At 39.1% G+C, this 15513-nt stretch overlaps 1 protein-coding gene across 5 annotated transcripts in view; it reads left to right on the top strand.

Annotated features, from left to right (window-relative positions):
• Positions 1-15513, top strand: part of cbx5 (chromobox 5) — a 61504-nt gene that overhangs the window by 26482 nt on the left and 19509 nt on the right. For 3 of the 5 annotated variants that reach the window (XM_003216670.4, XM_008103624.3, XM_003216671.4), the window contains exons 2-3: positions 527-704; positions 2803-2983. In XM_003216670.4, coding sequence (XP_003216718.1) covers positions 568-704; positions 2803-2983 — 318 coding nt within the window. In that variant the 5' untranslated portion in view covers positions 527-567. Of the gene's footprint in view, positions 1-526; positions 705-2802; positions 2984-3765; positions 3882-15513 lie in introns of all 5 variants that reach the window. The other 2 variants (XM_008103625.3, XM_062971634.1) reach the window with 1 other exon arrangement.

Here is a 15513-nt window from a genome sequence, read left to right as displayed (position 1 = left end):
ACATAGCTACAGTCAAAATATCATTTCTCAGCTCAATTTTTATTGTGTTTCTTAATATAGATATGCTGCCATCAAAAATCTGTTTCTCCAGCCCTGTTTCACCATGTTCCCAGTACTGATCTTGAAAAAAAGCTTTCAAACTAAACAGATTACAAGGTGGAAAAGGGTGGTTGGGCAAATGTAAAAGTACTTTGTAAAAATAAGCTTTTTTACCAGATGTTTTGAAAATTGAGTTATGGCTAAATGTTGCATTATAGAGCATTACATTTGTATTCAAAATCTTTACAAGATTATCCAGTTTGAACCTGAAAGAAAAGGCTAATATTGTGTATCATGTGTCTCCTCATGTATTGTCACTGTTGGTCTCTTCTCCCTCTTGATGTATCCTGTAGACTCCCAGGGTTAGCAAGCATGAAGGAAACATTTGAGATGTATACCATTCTGGTGGGCAATGGCAGTGTGTGATTTCTGGAAACAAGCCTGGTTTTCAGTGACCACCAATTAACATTTCACTTCCGATTTGCAGGAATTGGGTAGCCTTGGTGCATTAGGTGCAACTTCTGCGCTATGGGAAAGAGAAACAAGAGGACAGCAGATAGTTCGTCCTCTGAAGAGGAGGAGGAATATGTTGTGGAGAAGGTTCTAGACAGGCGTGTTGTGAAGGGTCAAGTGGAGTATCTTCTCAAGTGGAAAGGATTCTCTGAGTAAGTCCAACTTTCCTTCTGGCATGGGCTTTGAACTTTCTTGGTAGCAATGCTCCAGGCAGTGCTTCAAATTTGACTTCCATTGCCCTCATTCAAGCTTTCTTTTAAGAAAAAAGCCTTCATGGGTGGGAACCACTTTCCTCACTCCAGAAAAGAGTGGCGTGCATCCATTTAAATGAGTGGGTCACGAGGTGAGGGCCTGGGATCATAAAGCATCTTTTGGAAATCCTGGCATCTGCGTTCCCTCTCTCACTTCACAGAGTTGGTAGTTCCACTTGAGTTATTCACCAGCACTATCGTCTGAATAGTCTTCCTCCTCATTTTGGGTTTTCTAATTTTTGGGGAGAAGAGGAAATTTGGTCAAAATCTCTGGTGGCCCTTCTATGGATTGTTTTTTAAGCAGCTGATTAGAAAAAGGAATGATGACTACATGCCCTCCATACAGGGCTATGTTAATACTTCCAAGTGTAAAAACACAGAATTTGGGAACTGCATATGAAGCTAAGCATCCTTTACAGTTTTGCTTTCATTCCAAAAACAACATCAACAATTTTCTAGCTCTTAAGATTAATCTTTTCTTATACTTTAATGTGATGAAATCTCAAAGCGAAGAAGGGCCACACAGAATTGTTGGGGAATCAAGCAAAAGAACTTCAAATCTGATGGAGGATTTTCATTTTATTTTATTTTTTACCATTACCATATCATGCACAGCCCATCTTAGTTGTCCCAATCCAGAATAGTTGCTCTTTAGTGTTTTTTGTTAACTTGGTTGTGTCTCTGTGTGTGTACATCTATATGTACGTATTCTGGATATTTGACCCAATATCTAGCAGATTGTTTTACAAATTCCATGAAGTAAAGCCTAATATGGTATCTACTAGGTTTAGCTTTGAGGCTGCAGTGTTTAAATGGATGCACACTACTTAATTTCAGGAAAGGCAAGTTACAAGCCGGTGCTATAGCCTTGCCTCACTGTGCAGTAGTTGACTGAGCAAGTTTGCATGACCTTCATGAATACAACAGCAAAAGGGAGGAACTTTCTGCACTCTATAAGTTTGCAGCATTTTAGTTAATCAAAGGGATTTTATGTCTCCCTAAAAATTTCAAGCCTTGATCTATTGGAAGCTATGATATGCTTTGTATTATTAAAAGGGTGATTTGTCCTCACTTCTCTTTTCTGTCCCCTTATGCTTTTGTACAACTTGTGCTCTCATATATGGGGTGCAAACTAATCAGATTAGTCTGCAAATACTTTTTATTTCTGTCTTTCATTTTATTTTGCTTTCTTCTCGCTCTTCACACTCCTTTTTCTTCTTCATCTCAAAACTGAAAAGAGTCCTCTGAAACTCAAACACTTAACTCATTGCATTTTGATGGTCAGATTGACTCTAATGAAGATAGTTTTACACTATTATTATTTTGAGACGCTGTTATTAGGACAGCTTGGGTAGAAGATTAAAGCATCCATTCAGGAATGTGTCCTCTGTGTTTTTATCATCCATGCAACTTTGAGTGCAGAAGGTTCTCCTAACCATGAGTGATTGTGTGATCTTTACAACTTATTCTGTGTCTTTACAACTTATTCTGTTTCTATTACTGCTAATATTCTTATTGGATCACTCTTAAGAATGTGCAATCCTTTAATAAGAAATAAGCCAAAAAGTAGGGCTAGAAGAGGTGTTTCAAATGCCAAAATATTAAAAATGGGGTTTAAAGGATCAAGCCAATGTAAAAAGATCACAAGGCCAAATAACACATTTGTAAGCAACTTTATGAAATATTTAGAGTCCCCCTATATTGGAGAGTTCTTCCTGCCATTACAATAACTATCCCTAGTTTACAATTAAATTGTGTTAAGGCACTCAGATTTTTTTAAAAAAAATATCTTAGTTATATAGGATAACTAGAACCAACCACAGTGGCTTAGTCTTACATAGAAATCTGGAACAGTTCTTCCTTTACTCTCATCTGTTTGCATGAAAAAAGTTCAGTCACTTCTCTGCTGATGCCTTTGACCATTAGATGGGAATATTTTCAACCTTTCTTCTGTTTCTTATTTCCCACCCCATTGTTTCCCCTTTTTTTGTTGTGTCAGGGAGCATAACACTTGGGAACCTGAGAAGAACCTTGACTGCCCTGAACTGATTTCTGAGTTTATGAAAAAATATAAAAAAATGAAGGAAGGTGAAAACAAGCCCCGGGAGAAATCGGAGGGCGCCAAGAGAAAGTCAAGCCTTGCCAACAATGAGGACATCAAAGCCAAAAAAAAGAGAGAGGTGAGTTTTTGTGCCTTTCTGTTAACTAGTGCTAAAGATCATTCTTTGTCACCCCCCCTTCAATAAGCTTTTTTTTCTTCACCAAATAAAAAGTGTCAATAAATATATGATTGTGGCACATGTTTGTTCATATTTGCATTGCTTATACGAATGTGTTAAAATAATGGGAGCTGTGCTTCATTTGTACTCACTTCCACATCTCAGTGAAAACTACCCTGTAAAATAAGGCAAGCTAATTGTCACCATTCACGGCAAAATAAAGAATCACTAAAATAATTATGGCCTTTAAAATATCATAAAGATTAACAATCAATCTGGGAGTCTCTCAGTATTATCTAGAACAGATTAGGATATGAAAAATATAATTTACTTTTTTCCTTTAAAGGAATTCCCAGTCATTTTTTATGTTTGCAGGAAGTAAATTACAACAAATGAGTTTAGGAATCCTATGCTAAAAATGTGCTGACCCTGGAGCTCTCACTCTTTGTGCTAATTTTCAAAGAAATAGCCATGTTAGGGTTTTTTTTTTAGCATAACAAGAGGAGAAATGGGAGGAGACTTTCAGTTCCTCAGTATATTGATGTAGAGTGTGCAAACCTCAGCAATCAAGGCATGGTTAAATACGTATTTACAGTGAAATGAGACAAAAATTGTCCCATCAGTTGTAAAATTTCAAAGAGCTGGTCTAGTATAAACATTTTAGCAATTATGTAAAAGTAATACATTGATCTTTCAGGCAAATTACTGATTCAGTTGAAGTCTTTCCTTGATTTTTTTTTTAGATTTCCAATGTACCTTTGAAATTCCTTTGTTCCACAACAGTCACTTTGAGGTCTGTGGAGAAGGGGGCAGCAGGGAGAGATATCCTGCATCAAATCTGGAAGCTCCCAAGTTCCTTGTAAGGAAAGCTACAAAGACATCTCCAAGGGTGCAGTAAGAGAGGACAGGACTTTATTCATGAAACATTACTCCATGTTGGAAAACCTCCATCTGCTTTGAGCTGAGCATGCTATGCCATAGGAAATGTATTTATGCAGTAAATCTTTGTCATTCACATGGAAAAGCCACGTGGCCTCATAATTAAGCCTGTGTGTACCCTACTAAGAAAGATCAATAGCCTTTTACTTGTGTAAACAATGATCACGTAGTTCCCCCATTCCCACCCATTGCTTTTACTAATGATAGAGCAGGATGTCAGGAAGATACGGAAGGTTCTAAAATGCTATTCCCTGCATTCTTCCAGCTTCTGAGATTTTATGAGGAATTCTACACTCACTTGCTTTCATCCTATATATGCAATCTTATGAGGCAGAAGCTTAAATAAAGCCAAGATTCTGGGGAAGCTGATTCCTGCCCCACCATGCAATCTCAGAATGACAAAATACATATGCTTTTGTATATGATGCTGTAAAGACACCATTCTTTCTGACTACATTCTATATATTAGAAATATTGTGAAGGTCAAATGTATTACCTTGGTTAAAAGCTTAATGACATTTCTCTCCTTTTATATTTTAATTTGCCATATTCACTAGCAAATGCATGAGGAGACATGAGAACATGGGTTATTAAAACACATCTTTATAGGAGAATGTGAACATATGAAACTCTGTATAAATGAGGATCTGTTGAGTGACATTTTATGTCCTGCCTTTCCTTTCCTAGAGGAGAAAAATCTCCTGCAGTTCTCTGTGTTCGTTATTTTTTATAACCTTATTTGAGGAAATGCCCTGCCCTTTACAGCTGTGTCTGTACAAAATTATGGCCAAGTCACTGGAGATTCAAACCTGCATTGCTATGATCGGCCCTTAATGAAATCATAAGGGGTAATAAGGTTGTATATTTCATATCCAGCAGGTTATCCTTAGTGCGTTTGGATTACAGTTTTATAACCCATTATGTATTCTCCTTAAAATTTGGGAAGTAAAACTGTCCACTGTGAAAATGAGTGGCTTGGTTCCTCCAGAAGCATCCTAGCTCCTTGGGCATTTTAACTTACTGTGATTTCCTTTTGAACGTGGTGTTTTCAGGTTTTTGGTGTTTTCAGGTTTTTGATGTATCCATGGTTTAACTTCAGAGGTTTAATAGTACTTATGGTTTAAAGCATTCAGTCAAGTTACAGTTAGATTATGTTTAAGCAATTGGAATGACAAGATAGTAGGACCAACAAGGTGTTTATCCGTGACTGGAAATATTTCTGAGTGCCCCACTCTTTGTAGGTTTTATTCCTGTAGACAGATACATGTTGAGTATCCGTTATCAGAAATGCTTAGGGCCAGAGATGTTTTGGATTTTGTTTCATTTTGAAATACTTGTATTTACATATATGTACATAATGAGATATCTTGGAGATGGAACTCAAGTCTAAACATGAAATTCATTTATGTTTCATATACAGTGTTCCCTCACTTATCGCTGGGGTTATGTTCCAGGATCACCCACAATAAGTGAAAATCTGCGAAGTAGGGACACCATATTTTAATATTTATACATTGTTTTAGTAGTTATACACTATTTTAAGACTTTATCAACCAGTCGTGTGTTGATAAATCGCCTCCTTCTCCTCATGTTGCCACTTGGGCTCCTTTTCTCTCCCTTTGGCTTCTCCTTCGTCCCTTCCTTAGGCTGTAAATTGTAATTTTTTATGATATATAATATTCTTTTAGAGTTTATTGAAAAACGGCGAAACAGTGAATCGGCGAAAATTGAACCGCAAAGTATTGAGGGAACACTGTATACACCTTATACACCTAATGGTAATTTTATACAATATTTAAATTATTGTGAGCATGAAACAGAGTTTACGTATATTGGACTGTCAGAAAGCAAAAGTGTTACTATTTCAACCTTCCATGTAGATGATATTGGAGTAATTTGGATTTTTGTATGCCAGGTAAGGACTACTGACTTTTTATATCACAGATTAATTTTCCCTATCTTGGCGCCTTTTTGGATTTACAGACTCCTACCAGCGGTTCCTATGGTGTTTGGTGTGGATTGAGGTTGTAATACAAAACATCTGGAGAATATAATATTGTGGAAATGTTCACTAGGGAATACTGGACATTTCTAGAGTGTTGGGAGTAGTTTGCTTCCGTTCTCTGATTACCTCTTCTGCAGGTGATAAGAAGTGAATAACATGGATGCATTAAAAAGATTGACATTTTTGGACTTGTAAAAAAAATGACCAGCTGGTTGGTGCTGCCATGAAGGAATGTGCTGCTGTTGCTACAGCTAAGAGACACCAATCATCTGAACTGCAGCTCTCAGAATTGCCCCAGGATCCTGGGAGTTGCAGTCCAAAAATTAACTTTTCCAGTTGCCAGTATTATAAGCAAGGAAAAAGGCACCATGAGCCTTTTGTTGTGCCTTTTTTCCTGCTGCGGTGACCTTGCCACCTGACAATGCAAGTATCTCAGTTTTCCTGCTTTCCTCATAAAACCCTGTCCAGTTGCTTCTGGCACAGCTTTAGCTCCTAGGCAGATATGTTGTAATGAGAAAGCTTGGCTGGAGCGTCCTTGCTAGAAAGGAGGGGTGGGGGTAAATCATTAAAAACAAATCAAGACACAAATCACATTTTAGAAGCCTGGTGTGAAACGCTTAAAACATTACTGTTTAAAATTGGTTTGTTTCCATTATTTGTTGCAATGTTTGAAAAGCAACCTATTACCATATGCTATACTGATACCTATCACTTGTAATACTTTTGAAAGATAACTACTCCTGTAACTAGTTTCACTTGTGAAGACACTGTTTGCAATTTATTATATCCAAAGCTGATTGAGGCCAAGTATCTTGAATTAACCACAGCAACAACACTGCTCTTGAAGTAAAAGGCGAGGGCAGAGAGTGGGAGGGTAAGCCAAGCATCTGTGGAATTCCTGCAAGTTTGTTTACTGCTGTGCTTTTCCTTTTGTCCATGCTTCTCTTATCTTTCTTAGTGTCCAGTGAAGTTAGGAATAAGCCTGGCTGCAGAACAAATCTCTTCCCTCTTTGGTGCAATATCCTGTAGATCACACTTCCCAACTCTGAATTCAGATCAATTTGTATAACTATCCATGACCTCCCCCCACCATTTGCCCAACTATACCCCAAAGTAATGCATTTTCCAGCCCTAAGACACTACTACATGAGAAGAAGCATTTACTACTGGCTGTATGTCTGGTCTCTTCTCCCTTATAGGTTTTCTTCATAGATATTCATCCTGTAAGAGCAGGCAGCTTGCAGTTCCAGAGGAGAAGGGCCAAAGTCATGTATTCCTTCAAAAGAACTTCAGAGAGCATTGCATATTGGAATATCTGCACACATGTTCTGACATCCATCAGAAATCAGAAGAGTTACCATGTTTGGGATCGTTACAGCTTAAGGAAAAAGCAAGTGAAAAGAGACATAATAAAAGTGTCTAAAATTCAGCATGATAAGGAGAAACTGGAGAAAGATGGTTTTCTTCCATCTTTCAGAAGTCTAAACCTTTCTGGTGTTATTTCATGAAGCAGAATATTTGGAGATTCATGACAGATAGAGTAAGCTATAAAATTGGTTACAACAAGATATGTAGTAATGATCTGCAACTGAGATGACTTGCAAAGCAGTGGTAAACAAATTTATGGAAGATAATAATAATTATAATAATTATAATAATAACTTTATATCTTGCCACTATCTTCATGAAGGGACTCGGGCAGCTTACAAGCAGGACCAAGCCCAGTAAACAACAGAGTAAACCAATTAAAAACATTTAAAAACATAAAAAATAATAATCTAATTAAATAATTAAAAACAGAATATAAAACATATGAAAATGAAACAAAGCAAACCTAATTACCAGAACCAATAATATGATGGGCAGATCAGAAATTTGAGGGGGCTGGGCTTGGCTTGTACAAAAACGGATTATAGGGCCAGGGCCTGGGGGTAAAATACTGAGTTCAATCTGATGGACAATTTTGGCTGGACATTCATGGACAGGGGGCTAACCATTATCAAATACACATTGAAACATCTATGTTTTGAGGTCCCTGCGGAAGATAGACAGAGTGGGTGCTAGCCTAATCTCCCTGGAGAGAGAGTTCCAGGGCCGAGGGCCACCACTGAGAAGGCCCTCTCCCTCATCCCCACCAACTGTGCTTGTGACAGCAGTAGGAGCGGAAGAAGGGCCTCCTCGGCAGATCTTAGGGTTTGTGCCAATTCATAGGGGAAAATGCGGTTGTGAAGATAGGCAGGACCCGAACTGTTTGCATTGAAGATAGGATTTGCATTGAAGCTATGATGACAGTATATTACCTCCAAAATTAGAGGCAGTTTACATCAGTAATAAATGTTAGGTATTCAAGCAGAAGAATGATAGTGCACTTAAGTTCTACTGGTGGGCTTCCCATAAACATTTGCTTGTTCACTGTGGAACGGAATTCGGTGCTAAATAGATTTTTGGACTGACTCAGCAGAACTCCTGTGTAGACTGTGTAAGACATCAACCGATGTGATTGCCACAACTGGACTGCCCCTCATATTGCTCATGCCATGCATTTGGGACTTTTGAGAGCAATGAAAGCTGCTGTTCCCACTCATATTGTGTTTTATGCTAGCTTATGTTCGTGCGCAGTTTTTGGTTTGAGATCCATCCTCCGTCATCACCTCTCACCTGCCACAGATGTTGTGACTCAACCAGTGTTCCATATGCAATAAAATTAACACCTTGTAACAGATTCACCTGTTTTCTTTCTTTCTTGTGGATGGCTATCCAAATATAATGTAGCTGTTAAGTTGCAGGTGAAAACTAGACATCTGCTAATATAAGAGATGGCGTTTGTGAGGGAAGAAAGTAGTTAGTCTTGGGAGACAGGGGAATCATTTTTCCAGATGTGCTGGCTGGTGGCACTTTGGTTTACTTCTGCCTTTTAGACTGAGCCTATTATCACAGATGGGCTTACCAGGAATCACACCTGCTGTTCCTGCAGTATTGACTGATTATCAGCCTACTCAATCCAAAACCGAAAGGTGTAATGCTCATAAACAGTATTAGTGATGATGTACCATCTGAGGGCACATGTGACGGCTGTTCTCATAGTTGCCGGGGAAAGTACGAACGAGGGCAAATTGATTGTGCAAAGCCAATGCACATTCTTTGTCTAGGTTGGGGACAAGGGAATACAGTGGGAATGTTATATGTGGGATATAGCTGGCAGCACTTTTGGCATCTCCCTTTTAAAAGCATCTGCTAAATGAATTATGGGATAAATGCTAAATGCGCCATTGCAAAAATGCAGATGAATGGGAAGGGGTGAAATTGAGGGCTGCTCCTTACAGTGTCAGATGCTTTATCACTATCACCTTTGATGATCACATCCTCCAAATCTTTGATAGTTTTCATGATTTAGGAGCAAAACTAGTATCATCCAAAAACCTATGACTGCAGGTATCTTTGTCAGCTCAGCAATAACCTGAACAGGCTGAGTGCTATTTGTTCCAGCAAGTACCTGTGGTTGAGAATAGAAGCACAGCCTTAGCCATTGTTTACAGAATGGTTGAAGCCATTTTACATCCCAATTTGCAGTCAGCCACTACCTATAGTGGGTATAATTTGAGAATGGACCACTCTAGCAACCTTGTGGCAGGTTGTGCTGAATGATTTTTAAAATCCAAATTAGCCAATTGACATCTTTGATTTTGACGCCTTGTGTTTTGACCAGTTCTTGGATCTGTGGTTGTGTATGGAGGAAAATAATTCACAGCATTTTGGGGTGATATTTTTTACTTATTTTTCTAAACAATGGTGTAGGATCCAGTGGATTGCAGGAGTTGAAGGAATGGGGTCTTAAAGTCATTGGTGGGCTATATTTTCTCTTATTTGGGTAATTTAGTTTATTTAGTTATATTTACGCATTATATCCGATTGTCCTTAGAATAAGTCTATCTGAATTTTTTTTTAAAAGAGAGAACATGGCTCTTTAATAATTGCATTGAAGAAGGGATTTCAACAGAGGGAGTTCATGGTGGATTCCTCACCTGCTTAAAATTCCCCCACAACTCTTAAGGCATTTTTCTAGAGCGGAAGCCATCTTAGAACAGAAGCTCTCCTGGATTTCTTTAGGTTGTGAGTCAGTTTTAGATGTAGGAGAAAGAATAATAGGTGAAAAACCATTTTGGCAGCGCTTCCCTTCATCCCACACCTATGGAGGTCAGTATGATGGACTGGATACCAAGGTTCTGTAAAGTTCATTAGTCAGCCTGTACAAGCTACTCTATTACTCTTAATCCAGTTTATTTCTCAGGGTTGCAGTGAGATTAAAGTAAGGTAGAGATATTGCTTGCCTTGAGGCTTTAGAAGGGAGAGCATGGTACAAATGTGATTTGTGAACAGGAACACGTGTTATTTAGGATTCTAATCTGCTCTTCTGCTGATCTCCAGGGTGTGTGATAGTTGCTGAAGTACCCTTATTTGTTTTAAAGGATTGCTGGTAAACACCAAATATATTGTGCAAGTCATGTAGCAGACTGATTCAACTACTGACACTTCATTTCCAGCTCCAGTGTTTACATTTCTGAAAGAGGTGATTTTTATAGTAGGAGAGCAACGACTAATATGTCCTTAGGCCGGCATGCTGCATACACAACTGGTGCAGATGCTGCATTTGAGTCCATGATGCTTTTTAGGAAAAGAACACAAGGAGACTTGTTGAAAGGTATGTGTGTGTTTGTGGCAGATTAAAGATCCACAGCACCTGTCAAAATGCACTGTAACTGTGGTTAAAGCAAAATATTGTCTGAGCTCTTGAACGATTGTTTTTTTACTATGCTTCTTGATGTGTTTTGTTTTTATTTTGTTAGAGGATACTCTAAATACTACAAGTGTATTTTTAAACATGAGTCTTCAAACCATATGCAACACAGGGGAGGGACATAGAATTTAAAGCATAAAAAATTAAAATGAAGATGCATGACATTTTGGGTGCTATTCTTTGTATTAAAAACATTTTTATAAACTTATTTCGTCCTTACCTTTTGGGCCAAACCGGATCTAGAAAAAACATATAAGACAAATTCAAAACAACAAACCAAATTAACAGCCGAGATTTCATTACAACATCAGACTTACTTAGGCGATCCCTCGTAGTTTGAGGATGATGGTCCTCCATTTCTTGGAAGACGCCTGTGCGTGATTTTTTTTAATGTGTGGAGGTCGGTGCACGGCCGGTCAACACACAGTCTTCACAGATTGAGGTCCCAGCAGTGGTGTGATTAACACAACGAGAGTGGCTTCTCAGTCTGTTGCAGCCTTCTTCCGCCTTCACAGCCGTTGTAACATGTACCATGTTATCCTCCGCCTGCACATCAGAGAACAGAATCTGCCCATATCAGAAATGACCTGAAGCCGCATGGAAGAAATGCTTGCCAAAGAATGAGCAAAGACAGAGCCATTCTTATCCTGTTAGGAATGTAATGTTAGAGAGAAAACTGGGAAGTAAGACTGTTGTCAAAGAGAAGGCCCTGCCTTGCATTTCCACCAACCCAGACAATTGGTGCTGGGACATATGAAATTACATATCCAACCCATGCTTGTCATGTGATTGGTTCAAGTCAATCTGTAAAATATGTGTTGATATTATATGTAGAGTGGTCTGATGCACTGATCCATCTGCTGGTGATTGTCAGTTGTTAAAGCCATAGTCCTATGGTATTCCACACTATGACTAACATTGAAAGAGAATATAGGAAATCATAACAACAGGAGATTATTATTATTATTATTATTATTATTATTATTATGTTTATTATTATTATGTTTATTGGAGCCCCGGTGGTGCAATGGGTTAAACCCTTGTGCCAGCAGGACTGCTGACTGAAAGGTCAGTGGTTCGAATCTGAGAGGGGGGTGAGCTCCCCTCTGTCAGCTCCAGCTTACCACATGGGGACATGAGAAAAGCCTCCCACAGGATGGTAAAACATCAAACATCCAGGCGTCCCATGGGCAACGTCCTTGCAGACAGCCAATTCTCTCACACCGGAAGTGACTTCCAGTTTCTCAAGTTGCTCCTGACATGAAAAAAAAGGTTTATTTATATCCTGCTTTTTCTCCCCACAAGGAGACACAAAAGTTTACACTAAAAGCATTTCAATACAACTTCAAATATACAAATATTAAAACAGGGTACTTTTTTATTATTTGGGCAGAGGCCACTAGGGGACGCTAGAGAGAGAAGGCTAGTCCATTTTATGGGGCTGGAGCCACCCTCCACCAGTTGAAGGAGTTAAACAATTTCACTGTTTTCCTGTTTATTCCCTGCCCCCGACCCCACATTTATGATATGGGTGGGAAGGAGGAAAACAGGGAGAAATGGTTTTCCTCCCCCCCCCCCCCCAAAATAGACCTCTCTCTAGCGTCCCCTAGTGACCTCTGCCCGGATAATGGATCATACCTAAAACAGAATTAAGTATCATCAGTATTAAAAATAAAATCTGTAAAAATATCTACGGATAATAGACATTTTTATAGATAACAGCTTCTACAGAAATTCACACCCACAGATCCCTCAAAACCATGCCTCCTAATATTATTTTGGTGCTTCCAAGAGCACCAACCACCGTTGGCATCTCTGTTGTTCTCTTTTGCCATAGTCGTCCAATTTCAATATGTAAGTCCTTGTATTTCATGATCTTTTCCACCTCTTTGTTCTCTACTCTATGTCTCCTGGTACTGCAATGTGTATAATAAAAACCTGTTTCTTTTCCACAACCGTTATACCTGGTGTGTTATGTGACAGATTTTAATCTGTTTGGATTCTAAAATTCCAGAGTATTTTTGCTTCTTCGTTTTCCGTGGTCTTTTCCGCCTTATTCTCATACCAGATTTTACTGCAGGGTAGGTCATACTTCTTGCAAAGGTTGTAGTGCACCATTTCTGCTAGCTTGTTGTGATGTTCAATTTAGTCAGCCTGGGCTATTTTCTTGCAACCGCAAATGAGGTGCTCTGCTGTCTCATCACTTTGAGTCATTGTAGGTCTCTTGAATTCTTGTTTTTACTGCATTACTATTATTATAAATTTACACTATATGATTATGTCTGTTTAGGTTAAGTTTTTATTTTTGGTTAATTTTTGCTTGTTATTAGTTTGAAGTTAGGCTGTTTTATATTGTCTGTGTTATGTTTTTGATTTAATTTGTTTATATGTCTTCTTGTTGGCATTGAATGTTTGCCATATATGCTGGAAACCGCCCTGAGTCTCTTCGGGGAGATAGGGCAGTTTACAAATAAAGTTTTATTTTTGGGTTGCTGTGAGTTTTCTGGGCTGTATGACCATGTTCCAGAAGCATTATCTCCTAACGGTTTGCCCACGTCTATGTCAGGCATCCTCAGAGGTTGTGAGGTATATTGGAAACTAGGCAAGGGAGGTGTATATATCTGTGGAAGGTCCAGGGTGGGGAAAGAACTCTTGTTTGTTGGAGGCAAGTGTGAATCACCTTGATTAGCATTTAATGGCCTTGCAGCTTCAAGGTCTGGCTGGTTCCTGCCCAGGGGGATCCTTTGTTGGGAGATGTTAGCTGGCCCTGATTGTTTCTTGTCTGGAATTCCCCTGTTTTCTGAGTGTTATTTACTGTCCTGATTTTAGAGGGTTTTTTTAATACTGGTAGCCAGATCTTGTTCATTTTCATGGTTTCTTCCTTTCTGTTGAAATTGTCCACATGCTTGTTGATTTCAATGGCTTTTCTGTGTAATCCGACATGATGGTTATTAGAGTGATCGAGCATTTCTGTGCTCTCAAAATATTATTATTATTATTATTATTATTACTCATTCTGGCCCATTTGTGAACTCAATTTTGAGAAAAAGGTTTCTGGCTCTAGTCAGAGGTAGAAGTGGGGTGAATTCAGCCCTGACCAGGAAGTTCCCAAGCATCCTATCACAGCCTGCTTTTGCATTATGGAGAATCAAGATGAATGAATGACTGTGGTGTTGTGCGGCATGATTTTGTGAATGTCTTTAATTTCCTCAGTTGCGGGCTCAGCTCTGTTGCAACCTGTATTCTCCCAATGAACACAAGCCCTATACATATATGTAAAAAAGTAAAAGAGGAGGAAGAGAGATAATGTCTTTCTTTGGATAAGAAAGAAGTGAATAAATCGGTGTTGCCAAAGGCTTTCATGGCTGGAATCACTGAGCTATTGTGAGTTTTCAAGGCTGTATGGCCATGTTCCAGAAGCATTCTTTCCTGACGTTTCACCTACATCTATGACAGGCATCCTCAGAGGTTGTGAGGTATATTGGAAACTAAGCAAGGGAGGTGTATATATCTGTGGAAGGTCCAGGGTGGGAGAAAGATCTCTTGTTTGTTGGAGGCAAGTGTGAATGCTGCAATTAATTGTTTCCAGGCGTAATTCAAGGTGCTGGCTTTAGCCTACAAAGCCCTATACGGTTCAGGCCCAGCCTACTTTAGGGACCAACCCACTCGAGTCCTGAGATCCTCAGGAGAGGCCCTGCTCTCAGTCCCACCACCATCGCAGGCGTGTTTGGTGGGAACGAGAGAGAGGGCCTTTTCGGTGATGGCCCCGCGGCTCTGGAACTCCCTGCCTAATGAGGTACAATCAGCCCCCTCTTACTGGCCTTTTGTTCACAAATTAAAATCTTTCTGTGGAGCCAGGCCTTCCCAGACAAATGATAATCGGCACTGCCGGTCTGATAAAAATTTTGATAATACTTGACAAATAACTTCAGGGGGCGAAGGTTAGGGATATCTTTAAACGGTGCTTGCTGTAAGTTTTTAAAAGTGTTTTATTTAATATGTTAATTGGGTTTTATATTGGGATGTGATGTTTCAACTGATCATGTATTGCTGTCTGATGTATTTGTATGAATTTTATGTTGTATGCTGCATTGAATCCCACCCACGGGAGAAAAGCGGGACAGAAATGAATAAATGATAATAATAATAATAATAATTAATCACTAATATTAGCACCCCCCCCCCATTTTATCCATTAGTGGTGATGTTTGTTTTATACCATTGTATTTTACTATTACTATTTTATTATCATTGTGTTTTTAAACATTATTGTGTTTTTAATCGGGTTTTTCTTTCTGTTTTGCTGATTTGCTGATATTGCATTATCTTCTAACGGTTTGCCCACATCTATGGCAGGCATCCTCAGAGATTGTGAGGTATATTGGGAACTAGGCAAGGGAGATTTATATATCTGTGGAAGGTCCAGGGTGGGAGAAAGAACTCTTGTCTGCTGGAGGCAAGTGTGAATGTTGTAATTAATCACATTGATTAGCATTTAATGGCCTTGCAGCTTCAAGGTCTAGCTGGTTCTTTCTCTCGGTCCCACAACCATTGCAGGTGTGTTTGGTGGAACGAGAGAGGGCCTTTTCAGTGATGGAATCCTTTGTTGGGAGGTGTTAGCTGGCCCTGATTGTTTCTTGTCTGGAATTCCCGTTTTCTGAGTGTTCCCTCGCTACTTCCCAGTTCGCTTTTCGCACCCTCGCTGTTTTGCGGGTTTTCAATAAATATTAATGTACACCATTTATTGCGGTA

This window comes from Anolis carolinensis, chromosome 2, assembly GCF_035594765.1.
Source record: "Anolis carolinensis isolate JA03-04 chromosome 2, rAnoCar3.1.pri, whole genome shotgun sequence".
NCBI lineage: Eukaryota > Metazoa > Chordata > Lepidosauria > Squamata > Dactyloidae > Anolis > Anolis carolinensis.
Note: the sequence above shows the minus strand (reverse complement) of the source record. Positions and strands in the feature narration are given on the sequence as shown.